The 14625-nt window shown below is 42.4% G+C and overlaps 1 protein-coding gene across 2 annotated transcripts in view; it reads right to left on the bottom strand.

Moving 5' to 3' along the window:
* The window catches only part of LOC147688594 (sodium channel protein type 5 subunit alpha-like), a 1046042-nt gene that overhangs the window by 595208 nt on the left and 436209 nt on the right, over positions 1–14625 (bottom strand). For both annotated transcript variants that reach the window (XM_086941454.1, XM_086941453.1), the window contains exon 9: positions 7083–7224. In XM_086941454.1, coding sequence (XP_086797580.1) covers positions 7083–7224 — 142 coding nt within the window. The remainder of the gene's footprint in view (positions 1–7082; positions 7225–14625) is intronic.

The raw sequence follows: 14625 nt of genomic DNA, 5'->3' as shown, positions 1-14625 counted from the left end.
CTGAATATCTTACATCAATTGTTATTTCTAAAGGGAGTCTGGTTCTCTAAATCCACCCTGCCTCCATGTACCTGTGACAATATTTCCATCTGCTCTTCCATGTACATTTATTCCCAAAATTCTCTGCCTTCCGGCACAAATATTTAAGGCCTATATTATCTGCATATGGTATTAACCAGATTAGACCTGCCTATTTATTCCTACAGCTTTTGGCTACACCCAAACTGTGTTTTTCGTCTCTCGCTTTATATCTGGGGTTTTAAACATTACTCGCTAGATATTCATTTGTCCGTGTTAGGAATGCTCTCTTAAAATTATTTTTCCGTTCTGTATATAATTTTTTATCTAATTGATTTTTAATGTGACTGCTTTTAACTTACTTTATGGGCTGATGTGTATAATTATTTATTCAACCTTGCTTGATTACACAGAAAACCTTTTGCTCTGTACTTGCATGATTTTCTTTGAAAATCGAATAAAAGTTTATTGACTTGACTAAGTCAGATTCCCTGGATATCTGGGGAATTGAATTCCACCTTATGTGTTGGACAGTTTAATGAAGTTCTAAACCATATTAGCAAACCGCCATGTGGCGGGCCGCAAGAATTTGCTTTGGCTGGGATCCAATGATTATTGCACCCGGCCCTGAACACAGGTTCTATGCTCTGGGTTTCTTTGAATATGCATATGTCAATTAATTTTGATAAAATCATTCCAGCCTGGCAATTGTAGTTTGGACTTTAAGCCTACCACGTTCCGGAAAGCCACTGCTAGCCGTTCTGATGCTTGATGATGCACTACAGCCCGCTGCAAAGTCTTTGAGTCCAGCAATCATAATCTTGTCCTCTGGGTGAACTTTGTCATGGTCTGCGAAAGTGAGGGACAGCAGACCCTGCTTCTTTTGGATTGTTCCATGGATCCTGGTGAAGCTTTTCGTGATAATGGCCAGTCCACCCAAGTGCCGTGGTTCCAGGTCATCATGCTCCTGGCTTGACCCCTCACCATAGTTTTCATGCCTAATCACAACTCAGCTGATACCATGTTTCTTGTAGTAGTGGGTGGTATCTGGAACGGCTCCATACTCCTGCTTTAGGGCGTTCTTCACTGAGTTGGCCTTATTATTCTCAATGTCGATGGCTCCGACCAGCAGATTGTTTGAAATATTGTCCAGATGACCACGGAACTTTAGCCAAGGTCCAGCAGCAGAGATGCGATCTATGGTGCACTCCCCCTTTACCTTGACAAGTATCTGCATGTCTTCCAGGGGCTAACCACAAGCAATACCACCTAAACCCACGTCTGGGAGATCCCAGAGGGAAGTGAGTACTTGTTGGGGACGTCGCTCAGGGGGAAACCCTGCTGCCTATCTTGGGGCCATCTATTGCTCTGCCTCTATGCCACCAAAGAAGGTGACAAACAAAGTCTCCCACTATTTCGCCGCCACAGATAAGAGCCCCCCGCCCAACAAGACAGATCTGGCGACGAGGATGGCCCTCACCAGGGAAGACCTAGTCGCTCTCCTCTGGGATTTTAAAACTGAACTGTGTCAGGAACTTAAACATGATATGCGTGCTTCTATAGCCCAACAGCTGAGGTCTCTCCTGGACTGTGTCTGACCTCAAGATGGCGTCTGGAATTCATTCGGACCATGGTTTCTCCCCTCCTTAAATCTGAAAATCTCGGAGCACTCATGATTTCCACACTGACAGCGAAGTCCGAGCACTATGTCCGACGCCCGGTGGAGCTGCTCTGTTCAGCTATCGAGGAGATCGGCCTTGGTTCATTCCCTGACCGTCACCTAGCCGCCGGACTTTGGGCACAGTTTTTTCTCCCTGTCACCCTGTCTCACCCACCCCCATCATATTTCTGTAACTATTCTTTTTCCTTGTCTCCTATCGAAATATCTGTTCCCATTTAGCACTCCTTTTCTCATTGTCTACTTCCTTTGCTCCTATCCCCTCTCACCTGAATCTTTCCCCTTGTCCGCTACACCGCCGAGCCCTCCTTTCCTTTTGTACCCTTTAACTAAGCACTCCTTCTCCCCTTGTTGGGGAAAGATCTAATATTTATACTCTGGAGTCTCAGTGAACCCGCTGAGAGAGTCCACAGCGCCTAGGGAGCGACTCACAATTGAGGTATGGTATGGCACCCCTTGCCAAAGCACTCCCTCTCCCCTTTTTGGGGAAGGATCCAGTTTGTAGGCCTTGGAGTCTCAGTGACCCCTCTGAGAGAGTCCACTGCATTTAGGGAACCTCTTGCAACAGCGAGGGGGAAATGATACCACTTCCCCTGGGATCGCAGTTTACTGGACTTTGGACGCAGCTCTGACTCGTCTACCGGTTTGTGTCCCCGTCACCCCCCCTCCCCTCTTTCCGTGCTGTGTTTTATCACCCTCCCCTCCTCTTCCCCTCCTCCATTCTCTCTACTTACCCTGCTCTTACGCCCTCCTCTCATGAATATCGCCCCTTGCCTGCTTGTTCCCTTACGTATATGTCCTTTTTGCTTGTCCCGACCTTACTTGTCACTATGTTGCCCGGCTCTAATAACTGTGTAACCTTTTGTAACCATGTAACCTGCAATTTATGGTCTGACACCAACAGCAAAGACCTAGCACTTTGACCGATGCCCGGTGGGGCTAACATGATAGCTATAGAGGAGATGGGCTATGGACTTCCCACTCAGCCATCACCTACCCAGCCGGACATTGGGCAGACATTTTCCTTCGTCTCCCCGTTGTATCTCGCTCCTTGTTTCCCTTTTACCCTTACTCCCTTACCTTTCCTCACGCCATTAATCTCGTCATATATGCTATTTAAATGTTTCGAGCAACCAATATAACCTGTAACTGATGGAACCTAGAGACCTAGCTATCTGACTGATGCCTGATGGAGCTACCTTGCGAGCTAAAGGGGAGACTGGCTGTGGATTCCCTCCTCGGCCGTCACCTACCCAGTCGGTCAGGTGGCAGATTTTCCCTTCGTCTTTCCTACCATCTACCTCTCCTCTCCCTTCTCACTCCTCCTCTCCCCCTATCCGCTCTATTCGTCTCCCCTTCTCGCTCTTCAATGTGCCGCTTATATTTATCTATACCCGCTTAGCCTTCTAAGCTCCATTTATTTAGTCTTCTACTCTCTAGAAAAAATAAAAGAAAAAACATTTTTTTTCTAGTAACTGATGTAACGTGTAACTGATGTAATTTTGTAATTTCTGTGGAACCTTATGTAAAGCGCTCTGATACCTCAAAGGTCTAGCCAGCGCTATATAAAACTCTCCATATAAAGTGTTTGCTGACTTGATGGTTTCTGCGAGTAGTAGTGGATTATTAATGGAGGTGTTTGATGTCTGGACAGCTTGTGGCTTGTTAGTTGTAGGCTGTGGCACCCGCCCCATAATAGGTGGAAGCTTATTTTAGCTATATGTTTCATCGTTCTTTGGACCAATTGTCTATTGTTACTGTGTATTTTAATGTTTTATTTGTTCTATGTGTGGCATTCTGTTTTGTGTGTCTTGGTGTGATTATGTACCTGGTCTATCTTTATGGAAGGGAGATTGTGGTCAGTGTTATTATGCTGTTTTTGAGGGAAGGCAGATGTGTGGCATTTTGACATGGTACATTTTGCAATGCAATGGTCATCCTTTCATCTGTGTTACCCCAGGAGATCATGGAATCCTTCATGTGGTGGTAATCTGTGGTTGGTGTTTGGGTCAGAGCGATCTGAGTTGAGCTTGCTTGACCATCTAACTACTGGTGGGTTATTTTATGTATAGGACTATTTTCAGTGCTTTAAATGGGCCGGTACTCACCGGTACTGAGTGCCGGCACTTCTCAGTTTAATCCCCCTGAGTACCGGAACTTATTTTTCAGGAAAGGAGAGTACCGGTACGCCCTGAAGTACGGGTACATGCAACGGATCGTGCTTGTTGAGGTGCCGCTCTGGCTGGCAGCAGCCTGTGTATTTCTGCGCTGGGGGGCTCCTGCAGTGTTAGGTTCTCATCAGGCGCGCAAGCCCATTGGGATCAAAGGGCTTCAGACACCCCCTCCCCTGTCGTGTGGCAGCCCGGCTGAGACAGCTTCCAGGGAGCAATTACAGCCGCACCCGAGCACTTCACAGGTCTTTAAAAGACCAAAGGCTTTTTAACGAGGCTTTGTTGTTTCTGGCCCCTTCTTAGATCTCCTGCCGCTCCACTCCGCATACTGCTGGAAGAATCAGCCCAGCACACAATCGCATTCTAGACAGAAGGTCTCGCCGATACACTGAGGGGCTGCTCTTTGTGTTATTTTTCTGGTTTAAAGAGCAATGACGACTTCTGATATGGGATGCTGGATTGGGTGGGTGGGGGGAGAGGTGAGGGAATTGGGCAGGGCCCAAACCTGCTGGACACTTCACATGGGCCATGTCCATGATTATGGTTAATGTGCTAACATCCCGGAATGTATGTGGTCTCAAAGGATACCCAAAAAGATACAGAATGTTATCCTATCTTAAACGGTATCCGGCCTTCATAGTTATGTTGCTGGAAACGCACCTTTTGTAGAACGAGGTAGAAAAGCTATGTCATTTGTACGGTGCTACATACTCTAACCATAGGAGAGGGGTAGGGACGTGGTTGGCGCCAGGTGTACTCCTTGATAGGTGAAGGGTACATGCAGACCCAATATGGCAGCAACAATTAGATATTTGGAGACAGGAGACATCATCACCAGAGAGACAAAGTGTTCTCATAATATCCGCCTGTACAGAGGGGATATAATTGTATAGATTATGTGTTGGGGAAGACAAAAGATTTGAACTGCTATGCTTCCTCAGCCAACCTAAATAGATATTTGTCAGACCACTCACCTCTAATCCCAACTCTCTATGCTGGGTGGATTAGACTGAAAATCCGGTTGTGGAAATTGTGAATGAATGTGCCTGACGGGTGGTGCTTTTGCACATACATTAAGGGGTACACTCTGCATTTTTTCTGTGACTGGAGGACGAAGACAACTAGAACGAAAATTAACGGACCTAGAGAAGGAACAAGTGAGTCTGGAGAATCGCCCTACGGCGAGCCAGATGGGCCTAGGCAATTATTGAACACCGCCAGACGGGTGGTAGATGTAAAGGCAAGGCTGGACAAATACTCGCACACACAGTACTGACAGAGGGTGACAAATCCGGATAACTGCTGGCATGGTTGGTGAACAGGGAGGAGCCCCATATGTGTAAACCATCCCTACAGGCATGGCTTTAAATCTGAGCACCGGCAGTATTTAGAAATGGAAAGTTTTAGACCACTATCCAGGACAATGCAAGGACAACAGGAATACTCAATAGAAGTGTTTTTGCATCATCATGTCTCGCCCCGCCTCTAACCCCGCCCACTAGCCACGCCCCTAGCTCAATTTGATGAGTACCTGCACTTATTTTTCCCCATTTAAAGCACTGACTATTTTGTTCTTGTTGCGAGAATCTTAGGCCAATTCTGCCTGTTCTTGAACTAGGCTACATTACTACAGAAGTTATCTAAGGTTTTACATCAAGACTTACTTCAAATGCACCACACACTAGCAAACAATTTTAATTAAAAATATTAGGCCTTCTGTTAGAAAACTGCACATGAAACCATCTAAAGCAATAGTGATGTAATTTTCCTGATAACTCTCACTTCCACAAAATAACACCTGCATGTAGCAGTGGTAATTCTTCCAGCAAACAACTGCAAAGTGAAAATTACCCTGATATAGGAAATTATATTGCCACAGCTTTTTAGAGGATTACGACCTAACCTAAGAAAGGCCCTAAGGGTTAAATTTCAATCAGATGGCTTCATTCAAACAGTTTCTGTCAAATGTCCATTCAATCAATCATGTATTGCCAACAAACAAATCTAGGGGCATATTATCAAGCCTGTGCGCTAAAATTATCGCCGCTTTATCGGCCGAAAACGGCCGATAAAGCGGCGATAATGGGCTTGATAATATGCTCTATGGAATTCCAATCGAAGCACATGTTAGATGTGAAGACATCTAACATGGGCTTCAATTGGAATTCCACAGAGCATATTATCAAGCCCATTATCGCCGCTTTATCGGCCGTTTTCGGCCGATAAAGCGGCGATAATTTTAGCGCACAGGCTTGATAATATGCCCCCTAGTTCCTTTTAAAAAATATAATTAACAAAAAGTTGGAATGGCCACTTTCAACTCATTCTAGCAAAGAAAGTGTTGGTCCTTTTTTGTAGGATTAAATGGAATTAGTTACATAATGCAGAAACTCCCTCTATGGGCAGAAATTAACACCAGTATTGGATTTGTGCATGGGCCACAGAGTTGGAAAGCAGTCCTGAGATCCCAGGATATACAGATTATGAACCTTGGCAGTTATTTCAGAAAAAGTCTGTAACCTAAAATGAGAGCCTGAGACAAGATCATGAAATGGATGGGGAACACACACAGAACCAGGGAAAAAGATTTTCCAAGTGGACCCTAGAAGATGAACATCAATATTTTAGAGAGCTCATCGATACTGGGTTGACCTGTTTGAGCGTTATCAATGTCAATGTCGAGTCGAATTTGAGTCCATACTCTCCTTCATGACAAGTATGATACGCTTGATGAATTACTTCTCTGCATCGAAGCTCTCTCTTGTTCTCATTTCTCTGAGTCTTGTTCTCGCCAGCCCAAGATTCAGATTCACAGCGATTGTTTTTGGTGTCCACTTAGCCATTATCCCATTAAACTTTAAAAACACAGGAGTTCATTTCGATATAAAGCGATCTACAATGATAGAATATGTAAAATAATAGCCACTTGAGCATCAAGTTAGTGGTCTTTAGGCACATTCTGTAATGGTCCCATCACCACTGTATCGTCAATATCTGGAAACCTTGGAGAATTTTGCACTATATGAAACATATCTCCATTCATTAATGGTGGTGTCATTTATTTTCACATTGTTTCATCTGGTTGTGGGTATGGGTTTATATAGCAGCAAATTTGCTTTAATGAAAACCAATTAATTAGAAAGCAAAACCTTTATATAATAATAGGTTACTCTGGAAAAGTATTGAAAATTTCCCGTAATTAATGATAATGATACCTGCTGATAGAGGGTCTCCCAGGAATCTTGTGTCATAAGACGAAAAAGAGCCAAAAAGGCCCAGCCAAAGGAGTCAAAGCTTGTGTAGCCATAATTGGGATTGTCTCCGGTCTTGACGCACACATAGGCAGAAGGACATTGGCTAAGGAAAGAAAAGAAATGTCAGGAAGTGCCTGTGGCTAGGACACCATGTTACTGCAAAGATTGTTCTTTTTTTTAACATAATTTCTTTTACAAACCTTCGTGAATATATAGTGAAACCAACAAAAGAATGTAAAAATTAATTATCATAAAAGCACAAATATAAACATTTAATTTCTCATCCTGAAGATGCATAAAAGTAATAATAATATGTTTTATGTAGTAACATAAAACATATTATTGTTACTTTTATGCAGCTGAGCGCGTCATCAGCTACGGCGTTCGTATGCTGATGACGAGTTGAGCTCGTCATGTAATGCGGTAATTTGAAAATAGCCGCACACAGCGGGGAAAAGCCGCCGCAGCGATGCAGTTAACGTGTTACAATTGCCAAATATTTGCCTCTTTTACGAAACGCGGAAGAGTAGATTACCTCCTACCCTGATTTGAATTTATGACCTAAAAGTCCTAACAGATGTCGGCAGCGAGCCCTCGACACTCTTTTGACCGGCAATGAACAACTTTCAATTTTAGAGACACATGTCGAAAAATGCGAAAAATACCACAAGGGCAGTAACAAGACGATAAAATAAAGTTGCATGCATACAGACCTGATCTTTGGAGTTGAAAGCGCTCCATGATTTATGGTGTAGCTGACAATAATCATAGTTGTTTTCTAATCATCCTAACAGTGGTCCCTCTCTGTTCCCAGGTTCAAGCTAATATTGATCACACTCTTAATTCAGCATCACTGTTTGCTGTTCTATTGCTCACCCTAGTATGCCTCAATGTAACATCTTTTCTAGTTCCAATTTTGTTCTTTGTCAGACCCGCAGAGGTGCAGATGCAAAATACAAAGCTATTAAATATATACAATTTTTAATTGCTGAGCGGTTGGTTGGCCCTTGCATGTTTTTTTTCGAAATTGCAACAGTGAATGTTATATTGAGCGTAGCTGTCCTGGACAGAAGCAAAGTTTAGAACTGCTGCCCAGAATGCATCACATTGGGTGCAAATCTAAATGAATGTAAGACTCGATAGATCTTGCAAGCAAAGGAGGCCACATTTGCAATACTTAAAGCTCAAAGTACAAACATTATGGGTGGGATTTCTGAATGTATCTGAGCCACCAGAAATTACTCGGGGCGCATTCTAGTCCATCGTTCATTTGCTCACCATACCACCTTCCTTTGGACCCAGCCACATGCAAATCAGTCTTGTGCTCCATAGGAATAGTCCAGCCTGAGCAAGCAGGCCAGGCTTTCCCTGAACATAAACACAACCAATCCAAGAACGGTTTCTTAGTGATTGGAGCAGGGTCAAGATTGATTTGCATATACCTGGGTCAAAACTGAGTTGATATGGTTGGCAAAAAAATTATGGACTGGGATGTGGCCCTGAGTAATTACCAGTGGCTGAGATTGATTGAAGAATTCCATCCATCACTTGTTTGTAGAATTTGGTGCTATGTTTTAAGCAACTGAAAGTTTTTGACAATACTATATCATGTAATGGTCATGTTATTTAAAACGTCTATAAAGAGTATTTATAGAAGGATGCAGGCTCACTGGGCGCTCAACAGATCTGAAACCTAAGATTTTAAAATCAGTCAAACCACCAGCTCTGCATTAAATTTGGACCCCCGCCAATCCAAGGACCTTCATGGGCCACACTGGCTGCAGTAAAGAAACCACTGGATTGTTTTCTATTTATAGTTATTAGCTGCCAACCTAATTAATACCAAAGTCAAAGAAGTCATCTAAATCTGTCACTCTTCCATCCAGGTAAGCAAAACTCCCTGAGCCCACAAATATTATCTGTGACTAACCTTAAAGGTATTTTTGAATTCTAATGAACATTTTTCAAGTAAATGAATTCTGTAGTCAAATAGGCCAACTGCAACTCACAGCTTGCCAAAGAACCTCACCTCTTATCTTTAACTAATGCCACAAATTACCCCTGTGATGTATTACCTAGACTAATGTGACTCCCACTGCCCTAGAATTCCCAACAGCATCTAGACTGACCTTTAGATTTAGCAGGTGGAAGACAATGTTGTCATCTACAAGCTGAAATAAGCAGGACACTTCCAACTTGCCCTCTGCATTCCAAAGTGGCTAGTGTATACCAGGGATCAAATAGCTGGGGTGGAGGGTGGGTGGAAGCAATGTGGCCTAAGAAGCACATACATGAAACCTCAGAAGAGGCGTGGAATACGTAACTAAGGGTGCTCCCTAATATATGTAAAATAGAATACACTGCTTGACAAAATCTTAACTAGAGTCTTATAGGACAATGAATAATCAAAATGAGCAGGCAGCAGAATATTTATTTAACAGTTTATGTAGCACATTATTCTATGCCTAGGGTATAAAATACTTGATAGGTTTAAATTCAAAACTAAGAAGCAATAACTTGGTTATTTAATTGGAATTAAATAGTATCTTATGCCTTGGGACAGCAATGGTAAACAACACCATATTGCTTAGTTCCCAGATTCCGGTGATTTCGGTGCAGCTGTGAGGTGATACATGCAGACAGCTACAGTTTTATTTTATTCTGCCGCAAAGGACAAAAACAGGGGGCCACACATGTCCCTGGTTCAATGTTTATATATATATGTATATATATATATATATATATATATATATATATATATATATATATATATATATATATATATATATGGGTTTCCACCTTGCTCGCACTAGAAACCACGCACTCCGAGGGTAATTCTTAGATGTTTTTATTGCATTTGCAACAGATGCGTTTTGGCGCTCCGCCTTCCTCAATGTTACAAACATTGTGAGGAGACGCCATGTTTTAACAATAATCTCTACGTACGTTTGCAGTGAAAACAAACAAGGGACTCTGTTCAATCTCCATATTGGGTGCTCTACACATTTTGCATCACGTTATGTTTCAGTAAATGAATGTATACACCTTAACATATTTGTCATACATATAGCTACGATATAATTTGCTATTGTCATTTCATAAGCAAAGGAATATTTTGCGTGCACATTTAAATTCGTGACATACCATTATGATGCACGTTCACAAAATCATACCTTCACGCCGTATAACGGCTACACAGCAAACCGTCTCTGGGATATCTATTTTCCCAAGAAAATTGACTCTGCCACAGTTAATTGATTCGGCATGTATTGCTCGTAAAAACATTTCACTGCACTCCTGATATATTGTAGCAGTGCCTTATACCGGCAGAGCCATCTTGGTAATCCCTACCCAGATCGAGTTGCTTCATTTAGCCGTGTATCGGCATGATCAAATTACTTCAACATACCTCGTGACGCTACAACTAATTAAGCCGTGGATTGGCGAGTCTCCCTTGACAAAAAATTGTTTTCACAAACCTCATTTTCAACTTATTTTCTTCTCTTACTTTCATGTTTCACAAGTTCAAAGATTTCATTGGGGAAAGGTCACCCACACTTTGTACTGTAATTTCTTGTTATATTCCATAATTCCAAAATTAAGGAATTACGAAGTTACAATATTACAAAATATTTTTTTTATCTATTCAGATGTCGGATACATTTCAAAAATTTTTACAAAATTAAAACTTCACACAACCATTAACTGCATTATTTCCATGTTAATATCACACAGTATTATAGCTCAGTTTTATAGCTCAGTTATTTGTCGCTCATTTTTTTGGGTATCGTTTAGAATCCAATATGAGATGCCAATTCCTCTCCCGCATTTAGTCCCTTAGGATGTTTGGTCATTAAATCTATTATGTACCGAGACTCAAGTCTTCTTAACCTGTGGAGCCTATCCCCCCCTCTGGGGCTGTGGGGTATATGATCCAGACCAAAATATTGCAATTGGTGCCTGTTGCTGGAATGTTTTTCTTGGAAATGTCGGGCGACTGGATATGACTGATCGTTTTTGTCGATCGCCCTTAAATGTTCCAAGATTCTAAGCTTTAGAGGCTTGATCGTACTCCCGATATATGATAGTCCACACGGACACTTGAGACAGTACACTGCATACGGGGTGCTACAGGTAAGATATTTGTTGATTGTTTTTGTTATTCCTGTGTTCGGTATCTCATAACTTTTTACCCTCTTGCTGTGGCACAAGCCTTACAGTTATAACATGGATGAAAGCCCTACAGTTCTGCAATTGTATTAGGTTTCCTTTCAACTTTCCTTAGGTGACTCTGCACCAACATGTCTTTTAAGGATCTAGATTTCTTGAAAGTTACCAAAGGAAAAGATGGAATATCATCTTTTATGCAACTGTCGGTCTTTAATATATGCCAATTTTTTCTGAGCATGCGCTTCAAATAGTTGGCTTCCGCTGAATATGGGGTTACCAGCCGGAATTTTCCCATTTCGGTTCCATCATCAGCGTTGGTTTGCTTCTTATCTGTTATTATGCTTTGTCTTGGCAACGAATTAACTTTGTGCAATGCACTTTCTAAAGTAGCGGCGGCATAACCTCTCAACTTAAATCTGCTGATGCACTCTGATGCTGCAATTTTGAAATCTGAGTCTCTGGTGCTGTTGCGTTTGAGCCTAAGCAGCTCCTCATAGGGGATACTCTGTATTAATGCAGTAGGGTGATTGCTGGTTGCATACAATACAGAGTTACCTGCTGTACTTTTGCGGAAAAGCAATGTTTCGATCTTGTCATCCACTATGAACACTTTTAGATCGAGATATTCCACACAGGTGTTGCTTATGGATCCAGTGAATCTCAGATTTCTATCATTTCTGTTGAGGACATCAATATAGGCTTTGGCAGTCTGTTCTGATCCTTGCCAGATTATAAACAAGTCGTCTATATAACGACACCATTTGATAATGCAGCCTTTCTCGCCATCTATTTCTAGCGACCTGGGCACCTGCTCCTCCCACCAGCCTACAAATAAATTCGCATAACCGGGGGCAAAGCAGGTGCCCATCGCTGTCCCAGACGTTTGTCTATAATAGACATCCTCAAATAAAAAAATATTGTTTCTCAGACAAAATTCCACAAAAATTGCCACCATCGTTTTGTGTTCCAAAAACCTCAGTTGTCTCTTCTTAAGATAATATTCCACTGCTTCAATGCCCTTGTCATGACTGATGCATGTATATAGACTAGTTATGTCTAATACTAGTATTCTATAACTGGGATCCCATTGGATTTTGTCAATTTTTGACAAGAAATCCTTTGTGTCTTTTATGTATGAGTCCAGTTCTTGTACCAGAGGGCTGAGAAAGTGATCAATGAAAGTAGAAAGATGTTCAGTTAAACTGTTTTGTGATGAGATAATAGGTCTACCCGGAGGGTCAATGCTGCTCTTATGTATTTTAGGAATGTGATAAAAAGTTGGTGTTATAGGGTTGTCGCTTCTCAAGAATAAATATTCCTCTTTACCCAGCATGTTTTTGCGATACCAACTGTAGATCAGTTCGTCATATCTTTGTATGCTGGTTAAGTATTTTTCTTTCGTAGAGAGTTCATAGTTCTCTATGTTGGATAGTTGTTTCATTGCTTCTTTGCAATAATTATCCCTAGTCTGTAAGACGACATTCCCGCCTTTGTCAGAAGGCTTGATTATCACACTTCCATCTTGCATTAGATCAAGAATCGCTTTCCTCTCATCCGAATTAATGTTGTTGTTACTCTTTCTTCCATTTTTCCAGTTTGTCGTTCTATATTTTAACAAATCATTTGTCATTGCTTCTGAGAACACGTCAATCGCATCTGGTGTTAATTGTGGATTGAAGTGAGATCTAGGTTTATAGTCGCTCTCCTCTCTTTGTTGTTCAATTCCTAAAATTGCAGCTCTCATTGCTGCCTCATCTGTAGGCGAAGGGAGCTGGCTTGTGTGTTCTTCAAGAGCTAGACCTTGTAAAATCTCAACCGCTGGTAGATCGTGTCCTCTTAGTGCATCAGTGGCAGTTACTCTGATTGGTGTTCCAATTGTGCTTTTCAGATTTGATCTGGTTTTGAAGTATTTATGCAATTTCAGTTTTCGGACAAAGTTAAACAGGTCTATATGCGTCTACGTGTATTCTAGATGGCTAGTTGGGCAGAAACTAAGTTCCAGGCTTAGAACTTTGTTCTCGATGTCAGTGAGAACTCTAGGTGTTAGATTTATAACTGTGATGTCCTCTGTTATATCCTGGTGTTCATTTGTTTCTTCCGGTTCACCCAATTCGATCTCTTGGGTCTTCCGCGTCCCCTTCCTCCTGTAGCCCCCGCCTCCTCTTCTGGTTTTTCTTCTTCTCGTTCTGGGGGTTTGTTCTTTCCACCTCGTAGACATGCCTGCTTGATAACTTGGAACTCGCCCCGAAAAGGTGTCATTGTGGTTGTGCTTGCTTGGCCTTTATCCCTTATCGCAGTTTCATCAGCGGATTCATTTTCCGTTGCACTTGATTCTGAAGTTTCCGCTGTCCTTGCTGGTCCTTGCCCACCTTGCTTGTTCAGCTCTTTTCTAGGGGCATCGAATTTTCGTGCAAACGTCAGAATCCTTCCTTGGGAATAGTCTCTTTCATCGCGGTCAAATTTTTCTTGTTTCCGCGTTTTTATCTTCTGTTCGTATTTGCCAAGTCTTATTTTCATCTGTACCCTCATATTTTCTATAGTTTCCTTACTCTCCTCCAATTTCACTAGTTCTTCTTCCATGGTTTTTATCTCCGCCAGCGCCTTTTCACGATCACTCCAGGCATACTTTATTAGGAGACCAAGGGTGCCTTTGCAGTAGTGAGATATGAGTTCCTCCCAATCCGTCAACAATTGTGGATCAGGGTTCTCGTATGACGGAACCGTATACACTCTCAACCCCCGTGGTACCATCTGTTCATCAAAGTAATGCTGCAGACTCGTTGCCTCCCACCACTTTCTGACCTCTCTCTCGTACAGTCTCTCCAAGGCTGTTAGTAGGTCAGTCATTTTACTCGGCGGGCTCGGTTTGGAGGTTGGTGCCCTTTTCTTATGTTTCTTGAACATTCCTTTGACGGCTTCATGCCGTGACGCTTCGTTAAACATAGCGCCATCCATTATGCTGAATTGCGTTTATTTCCTAAACATTTAGAGTTCTTTACCCCTTTGTCTTGCCCAGTATGCTTTCCTTAAATCAAGAGAAACACGTTGTCTGCTCACCGCCGTGTGGTCCGTTTGCAGTCCTTCCGCCGAAGTCCTGCTCCAGCCCAGTCAGCTGCGATCGAGTCGGTGTGATCTCCTCTTTGCTAGCCTGGCGGTGCTCCCTAATTTTTATTCGCGCTCTGTTCCCTGCAGATTTCTAGTGCGAGTAAGGTGGAAAACCTGAGCGGAATATTTTGCGGGTCCTGCACCCGCATCACGCACCCGTCTGAGAGTGCTCCCGAAATCTGCAGGGAGCAGAGCGTGAATATATATATATATATATATATATTACCTA

This window comes from Lissotriton vulgaris, chromosome 10 (genome assembly GCF_964263255.1).
Source record: "Lissotriton vulgaris chromosome 10, aLisVul1.2, whole genome shotgun sequence".
Taxonomy (NCBI): Eukaryota; Metazoa; Chordata; class Amphibia; order Caudata; family Salamandridae; genus Lissotriton; species Lissotriton vulgaris.
The sequence above is the reverse complement of the archived record's forward strand: the minus strand, read 5'-3'. Positions and strand labels throughout refer to the sequence as shown.